Here is a 13807-nt window from a genome sequence, read left to right as displayed (position 1 = left end):
AGGCCAGTGGAAAAGATGAAGGTGAGGAGTATCTATGCACCAAACACAGCATTGACATCGTGTGGGCCCTTGCTCCTCATCTAGGGAAAAAAAGGGCGAGGCCCAAGAGTAAAAATCCATCAAGAGGTTTTAGAGTTGCTGCTGGTAGCTTGCACGCTGCCCATGTCCCTCCTCCAACAGACGTGTGCATGGCTACAGGCATGGCTTTCTGTTCACTTGGAATTAATGGGATTATATACAGCGGGAAAGGAGGCGGGGTACACCGAATCCTGCAAATACAGAGCTTCAGCCTGTGCTGCTTGATCTTTAGAAAAATACAAGTAAAATAAAATAAAATAGCAAGAACCAATTCCAGAGTGCTTCAGTATGCACATAAACTGGTTTTTGTTGCTCACAGCACACATAAATACACGCTGGTGACTGAGGCAGCAGAGTAACACTTTGCTGTTCATTATTTTATCAGACAGTGATAATTGTAGTTAATATTTTCTTAGTAGTGTCTCTGAGAGTTTATTTATGCTGTTAATAATCTGAGCAGCTGTAATGATGCTGGCTGCCAGAGCTGTAGCCTTTTAGAATCACTCCAGTGTGGCAATGATACGATGGTAATAGAAATCCAAGGAAAAAACGATCTTTTCAGAGCAGATGGGGCTAATTCAATCCCTTTCACACACATTCACGTTATCTAGTCTCTTTCTCACACTAGCATGCGTGGGTGCACGTGAGCATATGTAGTCACACACACACACGCACAAATAGCTGTAAAGTCCCACCTTCCACCCTCTGAGGAAGTCATGCTGGAAATGCCATAATTTTTCTGTGTGAAGAGTCTTTCTGGGGCTTCTAGGGTAGATGGCATTTTCTACCCCTCGGTTTCTGGGTAGATCTTAAAAATATCATGTATGAAGCAGAAAGGGGAAAGTCCTGTCCTTAGGAACAGCCTAGAGCTGGACACAAGGTTGTGGCTGCACTGGGATGCTGTTGCCCAACCTTCCCATCTTTCCCTGCCTTTGACCTCTTTACTATGGGTCACTCCTGCTAAGCCTGCACTCTTTAGGGACTAAAAGAGCCATTTACCTTTTGCTCATAGCAGACATGAAATCTCAGCAAAAAGGCAAATGCCTATGATTTTTTCTGGTGGGATTTACAGAGCCTAGTTAACCTTTGGGGCCACTGAGAGAAGAGTTAACTGCTCCTTGTGGAGGATGGGAGGGGACCAACTTTGCCAGCTCAGCAGTGGCTGGTTCTCCTTGCAAACCTGCATTGCTGAGCTGAGCAGATGTCATTGATGAAATGTGAACACCAAGCAGTGGAACAAAAGCCACCATAATCCTCAGATCTGTTGTAGCCATGCAAGAACAAAAACAAGGTGATGGCAGAAAAATTGCACATCTGAATACCGGAAATTAAATGGCAAGGCAGGGCAGGAGAAGGAAAACTGGAACGAATGCAGAATTTGGCAGGGTTTTAAAAAATCAGGTGCTTGTAGGAAGCTGGGTCACTTTTACAGGGTTTCAGCCTACCAGTTAATAGTTGTAATTGCTTGGTTACCTCATGAATTGCAATAGTAAAGCCTTTTACATTCATTTCCATCCACAGCCCAGCAAGAGCATCTCTGGATTTGAAGCATTATGGTATTTGCTGGGCAGCACTGTCTGCTGCCCCAGTGTAAGGATGCCAGTGATTTTATCTGCTGTGCCATGCCAGCACATGGTGACAGGCAGTGCCAGAAGCACGGGTGTTGTCAGCCCCGTGGAAACCATGGCAGAGCATCCGCGAGCTGCTTCGGATGTTACCCAGCCCGGTCTCCTGAGCCTGCTTCTCCTCTAGCTCCTTTGTCTTCTGATTTAGTGCTCTTCCTCAGAGTGCAGCCTTGTGGTTTTTTAAATCATATCTGACAGAGCGTGCTTCTTCCTCTCCTACACTGCATGGAGTATAATAGTAGGGCTTGTAGTGAGGTGGCTTGCTGTGAAGTACTCCTTGTTTTTATAAAGTAATTACAGTGTATTTAATGCACTGTGTATTTAATACACTATTACATAGTTCGTGTGCATAAATAAATACATTCTGCTATGCCTGGGAAAGAGGAGTATTGGTAAGTTTACAAATCTTGGTAATTTTTCAGTGTTGTTGTGTTTACTTGTGTATTAATTACAGCTTCAGAAACTCTGAGCCACTCCTCTAAGCACCTTCTGAATTAGCAAATTTCTACATGCATCTTCATTTTCTGCCTATTTTGATATTTCCTAATGTAATTTGGAGGCTTTTAGAGATTCTTTCCTCATTCTAAAAGTTCTTAAACTGCTTTTGTTTTCTCTTTTTCTACCCCTTTGGCTCATGATATGCACCTAAACAGATCTTTCACAGACTCTTCTCTCACAATTTATATTCTGTGAAAGCTTTCCCACTCCTTCCTCACCCCTCCTTACTGCTAACACTTTCTCTTTTTTTTTTTTTTTTTTCTTTTTTAATCTTGAGGTCAGTTTAATTTTCCTTTTGCAAAAATGTGGAACTAATTTTAATTTTAAATTAGAGTTGTACTTTAATTCTGATGATTCTTTTCAGTTAAAATCTGTTCATTTCTGCTTGTTTCTTCCCCACTGGTTTCAGCATGGCTTGCACAGGCACCCAGGGAGAGAAGGCAGCATTTCTGCTGAGCCACCTTCTTGTGTCATCCTTTGTTACTGTGTTCTAGGTTTCTTAAGATGCATGTAGCACTGGAAAAAACAAAAGTATTTGAAACAGCCAGATATCACAGCCATGTCTCCCTTTTCTGTATCTTCCAGTTCATGAGTGAGTGTTTAAACTGCTAATTAGTGCCACTTCTTTACATGCTCTTTGTTGATTGAGTAATGTTGTGGCTATGTTGTCCCTTTAGAGAAACGGTTGTTTGAAACATCCTCATCTCTAATTTTCTTTTTAACACCTTCACCCAGAGTCTCACCTTAGCAGCCTCCAAGTTCTTCTCCCAAAGTCTTTTCACCTAGGCTTGCCTGCAAGTACTCTCTTGGCCATAACTTGGAATTTTCTGTGTTCTTGTTATGTTCCAGACATCCTCTGACATCAACAACATACCCCAAGCCACAGAATTAGTTAGGAAAAAATAACAAAATTGTATTTGACTTCAAAACAGGTTACTAAGTGAGATTTTAAAATAAGGACTCTGACAGGTATCATGTGGGAGGTTTGCTTGCAGGAGTTTAAGAGGTTTCCCCCTCCAGTCCAAGAGCTGTTTTGCTGAAGGTGTTGTGCTGCTGTGAGGTGGCAGAGGGAGGTGAAGCACAGACCTGCCTCCCTTAGCTGCCCAGCTTCTCATGGCAGAGCTTCTCTGTGGCCCAGAGGACCAGCCATGCGGGCAAATGTCCCCTTCTGCTCAGAAGACTGCTGTGAATGGTAAAACCTAGGGCTCCCCAGTGGGTGCATCTGGCAGTGACCAGTGTTCAGAGCAGATGTGATGCAGGCAGTGCATCCCTGCTATGGAAGAGCACTGCATCTTCCAGTCCCATAACCTTTCAGTTTTCCAAGTGTATTCCTCGATGTTTTGTAAGACGCCTGCTGTTTCCTGCACTGAGATGTGTCTGCAGCAAAGTATTGAGGCTTGTGCCTGATGATTTCTACCTTCCTTCTCAATAAACAGTGTATTTTCTGAAAGGTGTGGCAAATTCAGAAAATTACTTTCCCCTCAGAATTTTCAGAGGTGCTGAATATGTGCAGGGATACTGTCATAATTTCCAAAACTAAATTCTTTGCTTTGATTTGAAACCAGTCTCACTTTTGAAAGGTTGAAAGAATTTCGATTTGGCTTCAGTAACTCTGAGAGGAAATAAAACTAGAAGTTGTGGATTAAAATAAGCATTGCATTTGGATCAGAGACTATTTTTACTTCTATTACACTCTAGTTTATTTTTTTAATTTCTTAAATATGTTCTGATTCTCTCTTCCCCTTTGGTTCCTCTGACATTATTGGCCCCAGGCTTAAGGCCTTGGGGTTTTGAGAATACTTCAAAGCTGGGGCCATTGCCACGGTGAATTTGATTCAGACAAGCCCAAGTATGTGGGTGCCTCAACTCTCACACTCCACCCATGAATCACGTGTGGCCGAACGCTGACATAACCGATAACATGGTCATCGATCCAGCGGCTGTTTACACCATCTTTGCCCTTGGCAATCAATTCCAAGCCACTTGCCCCGCCATCAGCGCTGACGCACTTCTCACGGAGCACTGGACACAGTTTGCAATTATTGCTTCCCATCCTCGAGGCGAGTCTAGCATGAATGACTTCTCCTTCCTCCCCGGCTCACCTCCTGCAGTCACACCTGCCACATTGGAATGCTCTGTGGGCACTAAGGGATATTGGTCTCTGCAGCCCTTTTGGGTGCTGAGGGAGGAGGCTCTTTGAAGTGCTCGTGGTGCCCCTGGACGTGTTCATTATGCCAGAGAGAGGAAAATGAGAAGTCACTTGGTTTCCCTCTACACTCACACAGGCAATCAGGGCTTCTAGTGTAAATTTGTTGTCTGGCCAGCAGCTGGGATTTCAGGGGGGAAGGCTGAGGGGGGCACTCATAGGGTTTTATCTTTTGAAAGCACAAAACCGAAAGCTGGACAAGCACTTCCAGTGTGACATATTCTGTAAAAGCACCACTAAGGGCAGGTAAGCATCTTCTTGAAGCTCTCAGTCTGACAGCCTCAAGAGGCTGTTGTGGAAGATGTGCTGGAAAGATACCAGGATACCCTTAGACCACTCAGGGTGTGGCTTTGCAGATGGCAATTTTTCCAGGGGGACTTTTGAAATTAATGATTAGGTAATGGGCCTCCTAAAGAAAGAAGCTGTGTGTCCAGTTTCTCTGTTCCCCTGGTTCATGCCCAGGGAATGCGTGGTGATGGTGTGGTGGCCTCCCACCCCTGCAACGTGATGCCATGTGAGAGAGGCCACACTGCCACTTGGACTTCAGGTTACTCTCCTGCACTAAATTTGTATGCACTACCAGAAGAGGCAGGATGTTAAACTAGGGCTGGCAGGGTATCCACTTAATTTTAAAAGTGTTTTTAGGGTGAAAACAAAGTCCTCTCTTTGTTGGTCTTCTCTATCAGCAACTTGTACATTCCTTTGTTGTTTAAAAGCTTACATAATACAAATACCAGCATCTGATGCTTCTCACCCAAGTGGAATTTTTAAAGAGTGATCACTCACTTTAGCCTTATGAGCAAACAAAGGAAATACATCTATTAGCTGTTGGCGAGAGAACATTTAAATGCTGTTAAATCAAAGAGGGGAAATACAGTAAAATATTGATGTAGCATTGCCTTACAAAAGTACTCTGCTGTTTATCATCTCTTCTGATTTTTTCCTGCATCCTGCATGTTCCCACCTTATGTAAAAGGATCAGGGTTTCAAAACAATTCCTGCCTGTGTGCATATATAGGAACAAACTGTGATGTCTTAACACTGTTGGTTTTGCACGTGTGACTGACCTGTTTGAGCCTAGTAATATACTTAAATCTTTCAGAGAGTTTTCCAAAACCAAGTAAGCCCAAGCTAGGAAAAAGCCAGGCTTCACCATCCCAGGTAAAAATAACCAAGTAAATAACCAGGAAGTCTCTTAATTCTTAATGGAATAACAGCTTTGGCAACTGATTTTGGTTATCAGATTGCACTCTGAAAAAAACTCCTGTGCTATACTTGCAATTGGCTGTAGAAGAAAAAGAATACACCGTGTGCTAATTTTAGCAAATAAGATTAGAGATAATATTTAATCCCAGAGACCTTCTTCAGGCTGTGGAAAAAAAATAGCAGCAGTTAACTGTCACTAATCTTATCTCTTATTTTTCTAGCATGTGTTTGATTATATAACTTGTAGTGCTGGGAACATGCTGGCTGAGAGAGAAGTTGGTAGTTTGTTGGCTACATGCTTGGGCATATTAGACAACGTCAGGGCTGAGATGGATTTAAAAGGCTCTACACGTGCCTTTAGACTACAGTAGCAATGCTGAAAGGGCCAGTAGAGGGGGTGCCACAGTAGACCTGCTATGAAACAGTGTGCGAATAACTGATTCATTTGGAGTTCTGCAAGAAACAGTTACATTTCTGCTATGTTTCTACCCAGTTTTTTTAAGAGATTTGATATTCAGCATGTGAGGTTTGATTCAATTTTTCTTTCTTCCTTCCCCACAAAATGGCTTAATTGAATCCATGATTGGAAATTAGAGATGAGGGGTTTCTAACTGTTCTTAGGTGCCTGATGATGAATTTAACCTGAAAACCAAAATACTAAAAATATAAACCATTAACCTACAAGCAGCTTGAGTGCTTCACAACAAACCTATCAGTGCTTCTACTGAGTTTTAAGAAGTCTACTCAAATGTGTAAAGATAATAACGTGTGCCTGCGCTGCTCTGTCAGGACTTGTGCATTCTCAGTGGGTCTGAAGGTCTCACCACCTAAATTACCCCCAATTCAGTAGGATTTAGCAACTAATGTGCTGCAGATTTTGTTATATCCCTGGAGGGGAGGAGAGGGTTCTGCCCTCTCACACCACCACCAATGAGCTTGTTCTTTGCATGTGCCCCACGTATGCTTTATTTGGAAAGGAACAATTGCGTGTACATTTGCTGTTGAACTTTATTGCTCTTTTCTAGCAGATCATTGGCACTGTGCCCTCATTAGCACGGAAATTAGCCCTGGAAAAGTCTACTAAATTAAAGCCCAGAGCCCAGCTCTCCAGAACAAGGTTGTGCTTTGTTAGTTTTCCTTTGCACTACTCAGACATAAAGTATCCATCATCTTCCCTGGAAAGCCTTCCAAGATCGCTCTGAATTGACTGTTAGGTTAAGAGTCAGGAAAAAAATCCCTACATTTTAATTTCTTCTCACTGCAAATGCCAGTAGCGTCCCATAGCAAACTAGACAGTTCTTCTCTGTTCTTGATGTTAGTTTGCATCAGATTACTGTAAACATTCCCTTGCTTCATTTTAGATATTGCCTTGCCAAGTTTTACATTCCTACATGTTTACAGTGATCTTTTTTTGCCCTTAGTCACTCTTCCCCTCTTTAAATTGAAGTCAGACTTTGCTGGCATTTTGCAGGGGTTGACTTTCCCTGCTCCAGATGCAGCTTTTCATACAGATGCCATTCCAAGCAGGGTTACCAGACATCCGTGTTTCCTTTGGAAATAACCTTCCCTCCCACCCCCCATAAGAAATACTGTCTGTGCAGAATTGGAGGATTTTGTCTATTTGTCTGGGATTTTGAGACATCTGGAAGTCTGGGCAGCTCACTAATGAGCGTGCACTGATGAACTCTGCGGTGCACAGTGAGTCCGGCCCATTGGCAGAAATGTCAGCCCTCTGCGTGTGCTCCGAGGCCATATCCCGTGTGTTCAGAACAGCACAGAGGCCTCCATGGCATGCCTGATCAGCCCTCACTGAGGACACGGATACAGTGGGGAGCCAGAGGGAGTTCACCCACGGTACTGTGTCTCCCACGGTGCCTGTGTGTGTACAGCTACATTTAAAATAGAATTTCTGACCTAGAAGTCCCTTACAAAAAGATGCTGTTCCCAATGTGGAAGCGAGCTAACCCTCCTCCTAATTTTAGAATAGTACAGAACTAGAAGAATGCTTTGCTAAACATGCTCTGTTTGCATCTGTAATGCTGCCTCCTTTACTAGCATTTATTTCTGACTGTCTTCTCAGCTTCTTATTCTCCCATCCGACAGTGATCAATATTCTTTTCCTTGAATTAGCCAGTTTTTCGGTAATGACCAACCAAAAAGGGAAGGCAGAGAGTCTAAAAACAATACAACTATTTCTCCAAAAGGAAAAAACATTACCCGGAATGCATCAAGGAAATATAATGAGAGATGATGGAGGAAAATAAGGGAAATATTTCCTCACAAGGAGGTTTTAAGTAGAGTCTGGCAATGATCTCCCAAAGGAAGTAGTGGAAGTCTGGTCACTTAAATCAATTAGGACTAACCAGAGCATTGCACTCCCCGGGAGTCTGTAAGGAGAAAAGCAATGTCGAACTGAACTAAAATAGACTTTGCGTGCTTATTTTCTGCAGGGCTGCTGTCTGTATTTTGCTGGTAAATTCAATATGGCTAATGCTGATTAACATCTCTTGATGGTGATCATATCATTGCATTGTTTCCAGCCTGTTCCTCAATATCACAAACTCACAAGGGCATGGCCATACAAAACACAAATCCCCCAGCTCAGCTAGCTCAGTCTGAAAGACAAGGAGATAAAGGGCAGGAGTTGTTTTCTCTCACCTTAGCAGTGGTCAGGCTTGTTATCACCACAAAGCTGAATTGACACAGACCTCCCTACTGCACACTGAGCACGGTGTACCTATGGCAGCATAGCAGAGGCAGAAGCTGCACATGGACTTGGTCTCGGATTGCTGTAGAGCAAGGAGGTGTGCCAGGTTCCTTAGGTAGGGCTGCAGTACCCGTGCTCTCTGTGCACTAGACGGGTTTTAATGCCTACAAGACCAGCTGGGGACAGAAGCAAGACAAATAAAGTGCTTTATGCTTAGTCTTGGTGGACTGTTTGGCATGCTCCAAGAACACAGAAGAAGTCCTCTCCTACCCTGCCTTGAAATATAAGGGAAAGAAATCATACCTCCAAGAAGCTGTGATCTTTGCTTTGCTTTTCTCTCTGTGTGGGCATTGTTTTATATGTATGCTTTACGTTTTCTCTGCCCAGTTTTCTAGTAGCCAGTCAATTCCATTTAGACAATAGAGATGGGTAGAAATTGGAATAAGGTAAAGGATTGAAAGACAGTGACTTGGCATATGAGCTTGGACAGGGTGCCCAGTGGAGGCTCTCACAAACTGACCTGCCTGCTTAAACATCAGTTAGACAGAAAATAAGGTTTTAAAGCAAACAACTTTTGGACATCTTACTTTCAATAGGGGAAAAAAACCCCTGGGATTGTTGCTGGCATGGGTTTTACACATCCAACAAAAGTTTCTGTCGCATGTAAATGAAGACTGTTATATCAGAGAAATTACCTCTTTCCTTCTGCAAATGTAGATCAACTTGTTTTCACTAGCTTTTTTCACTGGGATGCATCAGTCAGATTAAATAATTTTAAAAGACTGTCCTTATCTGTTCCTAGAGAAATGCCTGTGTGGTGGTAGTACATGCAGCTTCAAAGCCTTTTCTTTCCCAGTGTGCGGTGTTCATAGTCACGCTCCAGCGGCTCTATTGCAGCCTTCCTGCCAGAATACATCAGATGCAAGCAGTCCCAAAACTGGTGGGGCCGAGGCAGGGAACCTGCCACGGGAGCCGAATCAATATTTAGACAGCTTCAGGCTGCAGAGCTTGCGCTGGCTTTCACACTTGGCAACAAGCTTTGCACCCGTTTGTTTCCAAAGTTATTGTTTGTGCAGTTTCAAGAATTGGCACTTGAGAGATTTCTGCCTGAGGGCAATGACAAGCGCCGGGTGCTTGAAAAGAAACTTTCTCCCTTTGGATCTGAAGATTGTGAGAGTGAAGGTTGTGTCACTGGGTAATATCTCCTAAGGAAGTCAAGGCACACATTTGCTCGGTGTTTTCATTGTCCTTCACGTGAGGCATCTGCTGGGCATCGTGGGGAGCCCACGGCACAGTCTCAGGCTCTGCTTCCGATACATCCAGCGCAGAGCAGCTCCAACAGCTGCCTTGCTGCTGTTTGTTATCGTGGTGATTTACCTGGAGCAAAAGCCTGTGTCAGCGTGGGAGACAGCCTTGCTGTGGGGTTGTATGAGTCAGCCCGAGGCTGTGCAGAGTGCCTGCGCTGGGGTGGCAGGCAGGCAGGTGAAACCCTGGCCCAGCACAGGAAATTATTTTAATTTGCTTTCCAGCCATTCCACCTAGTGGCCAAGTGACACCACTGCCAGGAGAGCTGGGTTTGTGCTCCAGAGCCCCTGCAGACCTATGCTGCTGCCGAGCTTACAAGATATGCAGCAATATGTAAGCCCCCACACTGAAGATCTTACCATCAGCCTGCGAGTAGCTCATTAAGTTCCCGAGCAATTTTGTTAATCATGCTGCATAGATAAAATGCAGATAGGCCTTTAGTGAGCTGATAATCTAACAAATAGGCAGAAAGTGTAACACAGATAAAGCAGAGATTGGTTTAATAGCCAGCTGTAAATCTTGGCAGTTCTGTACCAGAGGCGTATTGTAAAACAGGAACGTGCAAGTGTGTAAGTATGTGCATGAAAATGCACTGCTTCTTAAAATAGCAGATAGAGAGTAATGTTATGGATGGAATAGCTATTGGGAGCAATTTTAGAGGTGTTTTAAAATATTTTTCTCCCCATCAAAATCTGCACCACTTGTGGTGTCTTCATAATCCGCCATCATAAGTACAGATCTATGAATAACAAAGGCTTGTTTCTGGAAGTCAGGATTTTCTATAAAAATCTGGGAACTCCACCACTGTTCCTGAGGCAGTATAGGGATTTATAGGCTTTTCATTGAGATGAACCAAATTATTCACTCAGATACACACTAGTCATGAATTAGACCATCGCAAATTTGTGGCCTCATGGCTCACCAGCCTCTTGAGCAGCTTCTTTGCTCGGTGGCATTAATTCAATTGGAAGAATAGTAAAAAGCTACTCACCTTGAGCGTATCCCATGCCATCCCAGATACACCCTTCTGAGGAGCTGGGAAATGGGAGTTTCAGTCCCCACAGCCCGGGGAAGGGACCTGGTCTCCTACTTGCTAGTGTTTAGGCCATTTTGCAAAAAAAGGAGACAGCAGTGCTTCCTCTTCCTGTTTGTTTTAAAAGAAGAAACTGAGCTGGGGATGCCTGCCAGAGACCTCTGCATCCAGAAGGAGGTTGCAGGCCGTGCATCCCAACCTCACACAGGCATGCAGGTGTTGGCATGCTGAATCCCATCTAGAGGCCTTTCTCTGGTAAGCAAAGCACAGGGAACTCGGATAAATGAGTGCTACTTGCAAGAAAGCCAAGAAAGCATCTCAGTGAATTGACACTGAAGTGACTTAGCAGGGTCATGTAGTAGATGGTTGGTGCAATGGGAAATTGAGTTGTGGTCTTCCAAATCTCAACCTTGTGGCCAAACCACTGAATTTTCTTGTGCAGAAACCTTAATCCTTGTTGCTGAGTTCTGGTTCTGAAGCAGCCTCTTGCTGCTTTATGAAGAGTAGAGTTTTTCCAATCCCCTTGTTTCATGCCCATTGGGAGAAAAAATTTTAACGGAAGTTAGTGGCAGTGCATTTTTGTCAAAGACAGACAATATCTTTAGTTTACCATGTGGCAACTTATTTAATAGCTGTATGTAAAGATACCACTGAAAAAATGGGGAGAGGGGGAAAGTGCGTATTTTTAAATATATGGCATATTAATGTAAAACATAGATGGTATGGTAAGAAAACAAGATGAGTAGCAGTGCATAACTCAGACCTGGAACAGCTGACTGGAGATCACTCTCCTGGAAATAGTTTTTACTCTTTCTACAAAGAAAACGGTGGAAAATTAAGTACTGAGGTGGGACTCAGCATAATTTCTATCATTTGAACTATAAATATTAATTTATTTTCTGTTAGCTGTACCTCAGGCTCACTAAAATCAGGAACAGTATGAGGAGAATAATCTCCATGGGATGGAGGAAAGCTATGCAGTCAGTACTTACCTATTATGTATTCAGCAATGGCTTGCAAAAAAATTTGAGAAGAAAAAAAGGAAATGGTTTGCTTTCGAAAGAGGCAGAAAGATGCTTTCTGTTGAATTTTGCTGTAAGACTAAGTGTTTCCTTCCCAAAACACTTTTTGGATTTAAGTGATGTCTTAAGATTGAAACCACTGTTCATTGGATTTTCCATCAGGGCAGAAGAATCAAAATTTAAGTGGTGCTTTCATGGTAGGGTGCTGTAGCACAGTTAAAATGAGATCCACGTAAGACTTAGCAGTGTCCACACCAGGCTGGTTTTGTCAGTCTTTTATTAGGGCAGAGACTTAGTTCATAGGTCCTCAAGATACATGGGAAAAATAGTGCTCTGTTCAACCTGTGCCGTGATGTACAGGAGCAACATAAAGGGAGCAGTGCTAGTTGCTGGATGTAGCATCATTGCTGGTGTGACAGAAGAACAGCTGGTGTTGAGCAGCATTTATTTCTGAATGCCAGATCTGTTAGTTTATCTAACCACATGATGAAGGACTTGGGATGATAGCAAGAGCTGATGGTAATGCTGGCAATTTCCCTCTCTCTTTTTGCAGGTCACTGTCAGGGGATTTGGTCCATTGTTACAGTTCGCCTACACTGCTAAGCTGTTACTCAGCAGAGAAAACATCCAGGAGGTCATCCACTGCGCTGAATTCCTGCGCATGCACAACCTGGAGGACTCCTGCTTCAGCTTCCTTCAGACACAACTGCTGAACAACGAAGATGGCCTGTTTCTGTGCAAGAAAGATACCACCTGTCAGCGCATGCACGATGAGGAGAACTCCGATGGAGACGAGGAGGAGACGATGGAATCGGAGACGTCAAAAATATCTTGCCCAAGGGAGAGGATGCACCAAGAGCCCTTCAATTTTGAAACCACTGTTGCTGGAGCAGAAAAAGGCGAAGGGATGCTGCCTGACTCTGACATGCTGAGAGATAGCAAGGACAATTTGGATAAAGATGCAGTAACACGGTACCCCAGATACAAGAAATACCAGCTTGCTTGTACCAAGAATGTCTACAACACATCACACATCAGTACCTCAGGTTTTGCAAGCACATTCAGCGAAGAGAGCTCTGGAAATGGCCTCAAATCAGGACTTGCTATGGGGCAGATAAAAAGTGAGCCTCAGAATGAAGAGAACGATGAAGAAAGCATCACACTTTGCCTGTCTGGAGATGAACCTGACATCAGGGATAAAGAAGGGGATGTTGAAATGGACAGGAAACAGCCAAGCCCCACTTGTGTTGACAGGCCAAAAAGTGGGTCTTCTCCTTCTTGCTTGCGGTCTTTCTTCAACAGAACAAAAAGCATAGATTTGGTTGGCTTCCCCAGCACTTCCCAACAGCACTTTGGCAGGAGTCCAGCATGCCCTTTTGAAAAAGGGACAACTCAGGGTGACCACAAAACTGATTATGTCCCTTTCACAGGGAACTATGGACAGTCCCATGCCATGCAGAAGGATGCTTCCAGCTTCACAGTGGGATCACCACTCAGGGGGCCCGGCTTTGAAACTCTCTGTAAGCAAGAAGGGGAACTGGACAGGAGGAGTGTTATATTCTCTTCAAATGCTTGTGACCAAGTAAACACTTCAGTGCATTCATATTCTGGTGTGAGCAGCTTGGACAAAGACCTCACTGAGACTGTGCCAAAGGGTCTGTGGGCTGGTGGCAGCCAGTCTCTCCCCAGCTCTCAGACCTATTCGCACAGCGGTCTGACAGCTGATCACTTGCCGGGAAGGATGCGGCCGAACACCAGCTGTCCAGTGCCAATTAAAGTTTGCCCTCGCTCTCCTCCTCTGGAAACCAGAACCAGGACCTCCAGCTCATGCTCTTCATACTCGTACGCAGAGGATGGCAGCGGCGGCTCTCCCTGCAGTCTGCGTCTTTGTGAGCTCTCCTCTTCCCCTTGTTCCCAAGGCCCTCGATTCCTGGCGCCCGAGCACCAGGAGCCCGGCGTGGTGGGGGATGGATTGTACAACCCAGTCCGAGCCCAGATTAAATGTGAGCCATCCTATGGAACAAACTCCAGCGATGAGTCTGGGTCATTCTCAGAAGCAGACAGTGAATCATGTCCTGTGCAAGACAGAGGGCATGAGGTAGGGATTTAAGATAAGTACATATATCA

General features: G+C 44.1%; 1 protein-coding gene across 6 annotated transcripts in view; it reads left to right on the top strand.

Annotated features, from left to right (window-relative positions):
- Window positions 1-13807, top strand: part of BACH2 (BTB domain and CNC homolog 2) — a 188173-nt gene that overhangs the window by 154683 nt on the left and 19683 nt on the right. For all 6 annotated transcript variants that reach the window (XM_048296920.1, XM_048296923.1, XM_048296917.1 and 3 more), the window contains one exon: window positions 12234-13778. In XM_048296920.1, the coding sequence (XP_048152877.1) occupies window positions 12234-13778 (1545 nt within the window). The remainder of the gene's footprint in view (window positions 1-12233; window positions 13779-13807) is intronic.

Source organism: Corvus hawaiiensis, chromosome 3 (genome assembly GCF_020740725.1).
Source record: "Corvus hawaiiensis isolate bCorHaw1 chromosome 3, bCorHaw1.pri.cur, whole genome shotgun sequence".
NCBI lineage: Eukaryota > Metazoa > Chordata > Aves > Passeriformes > Corvidae > Corvus > Corvus hawaiiensis.
This window is presented reverse-complemented; position numbering and strand designations above follow the sequence as displayed.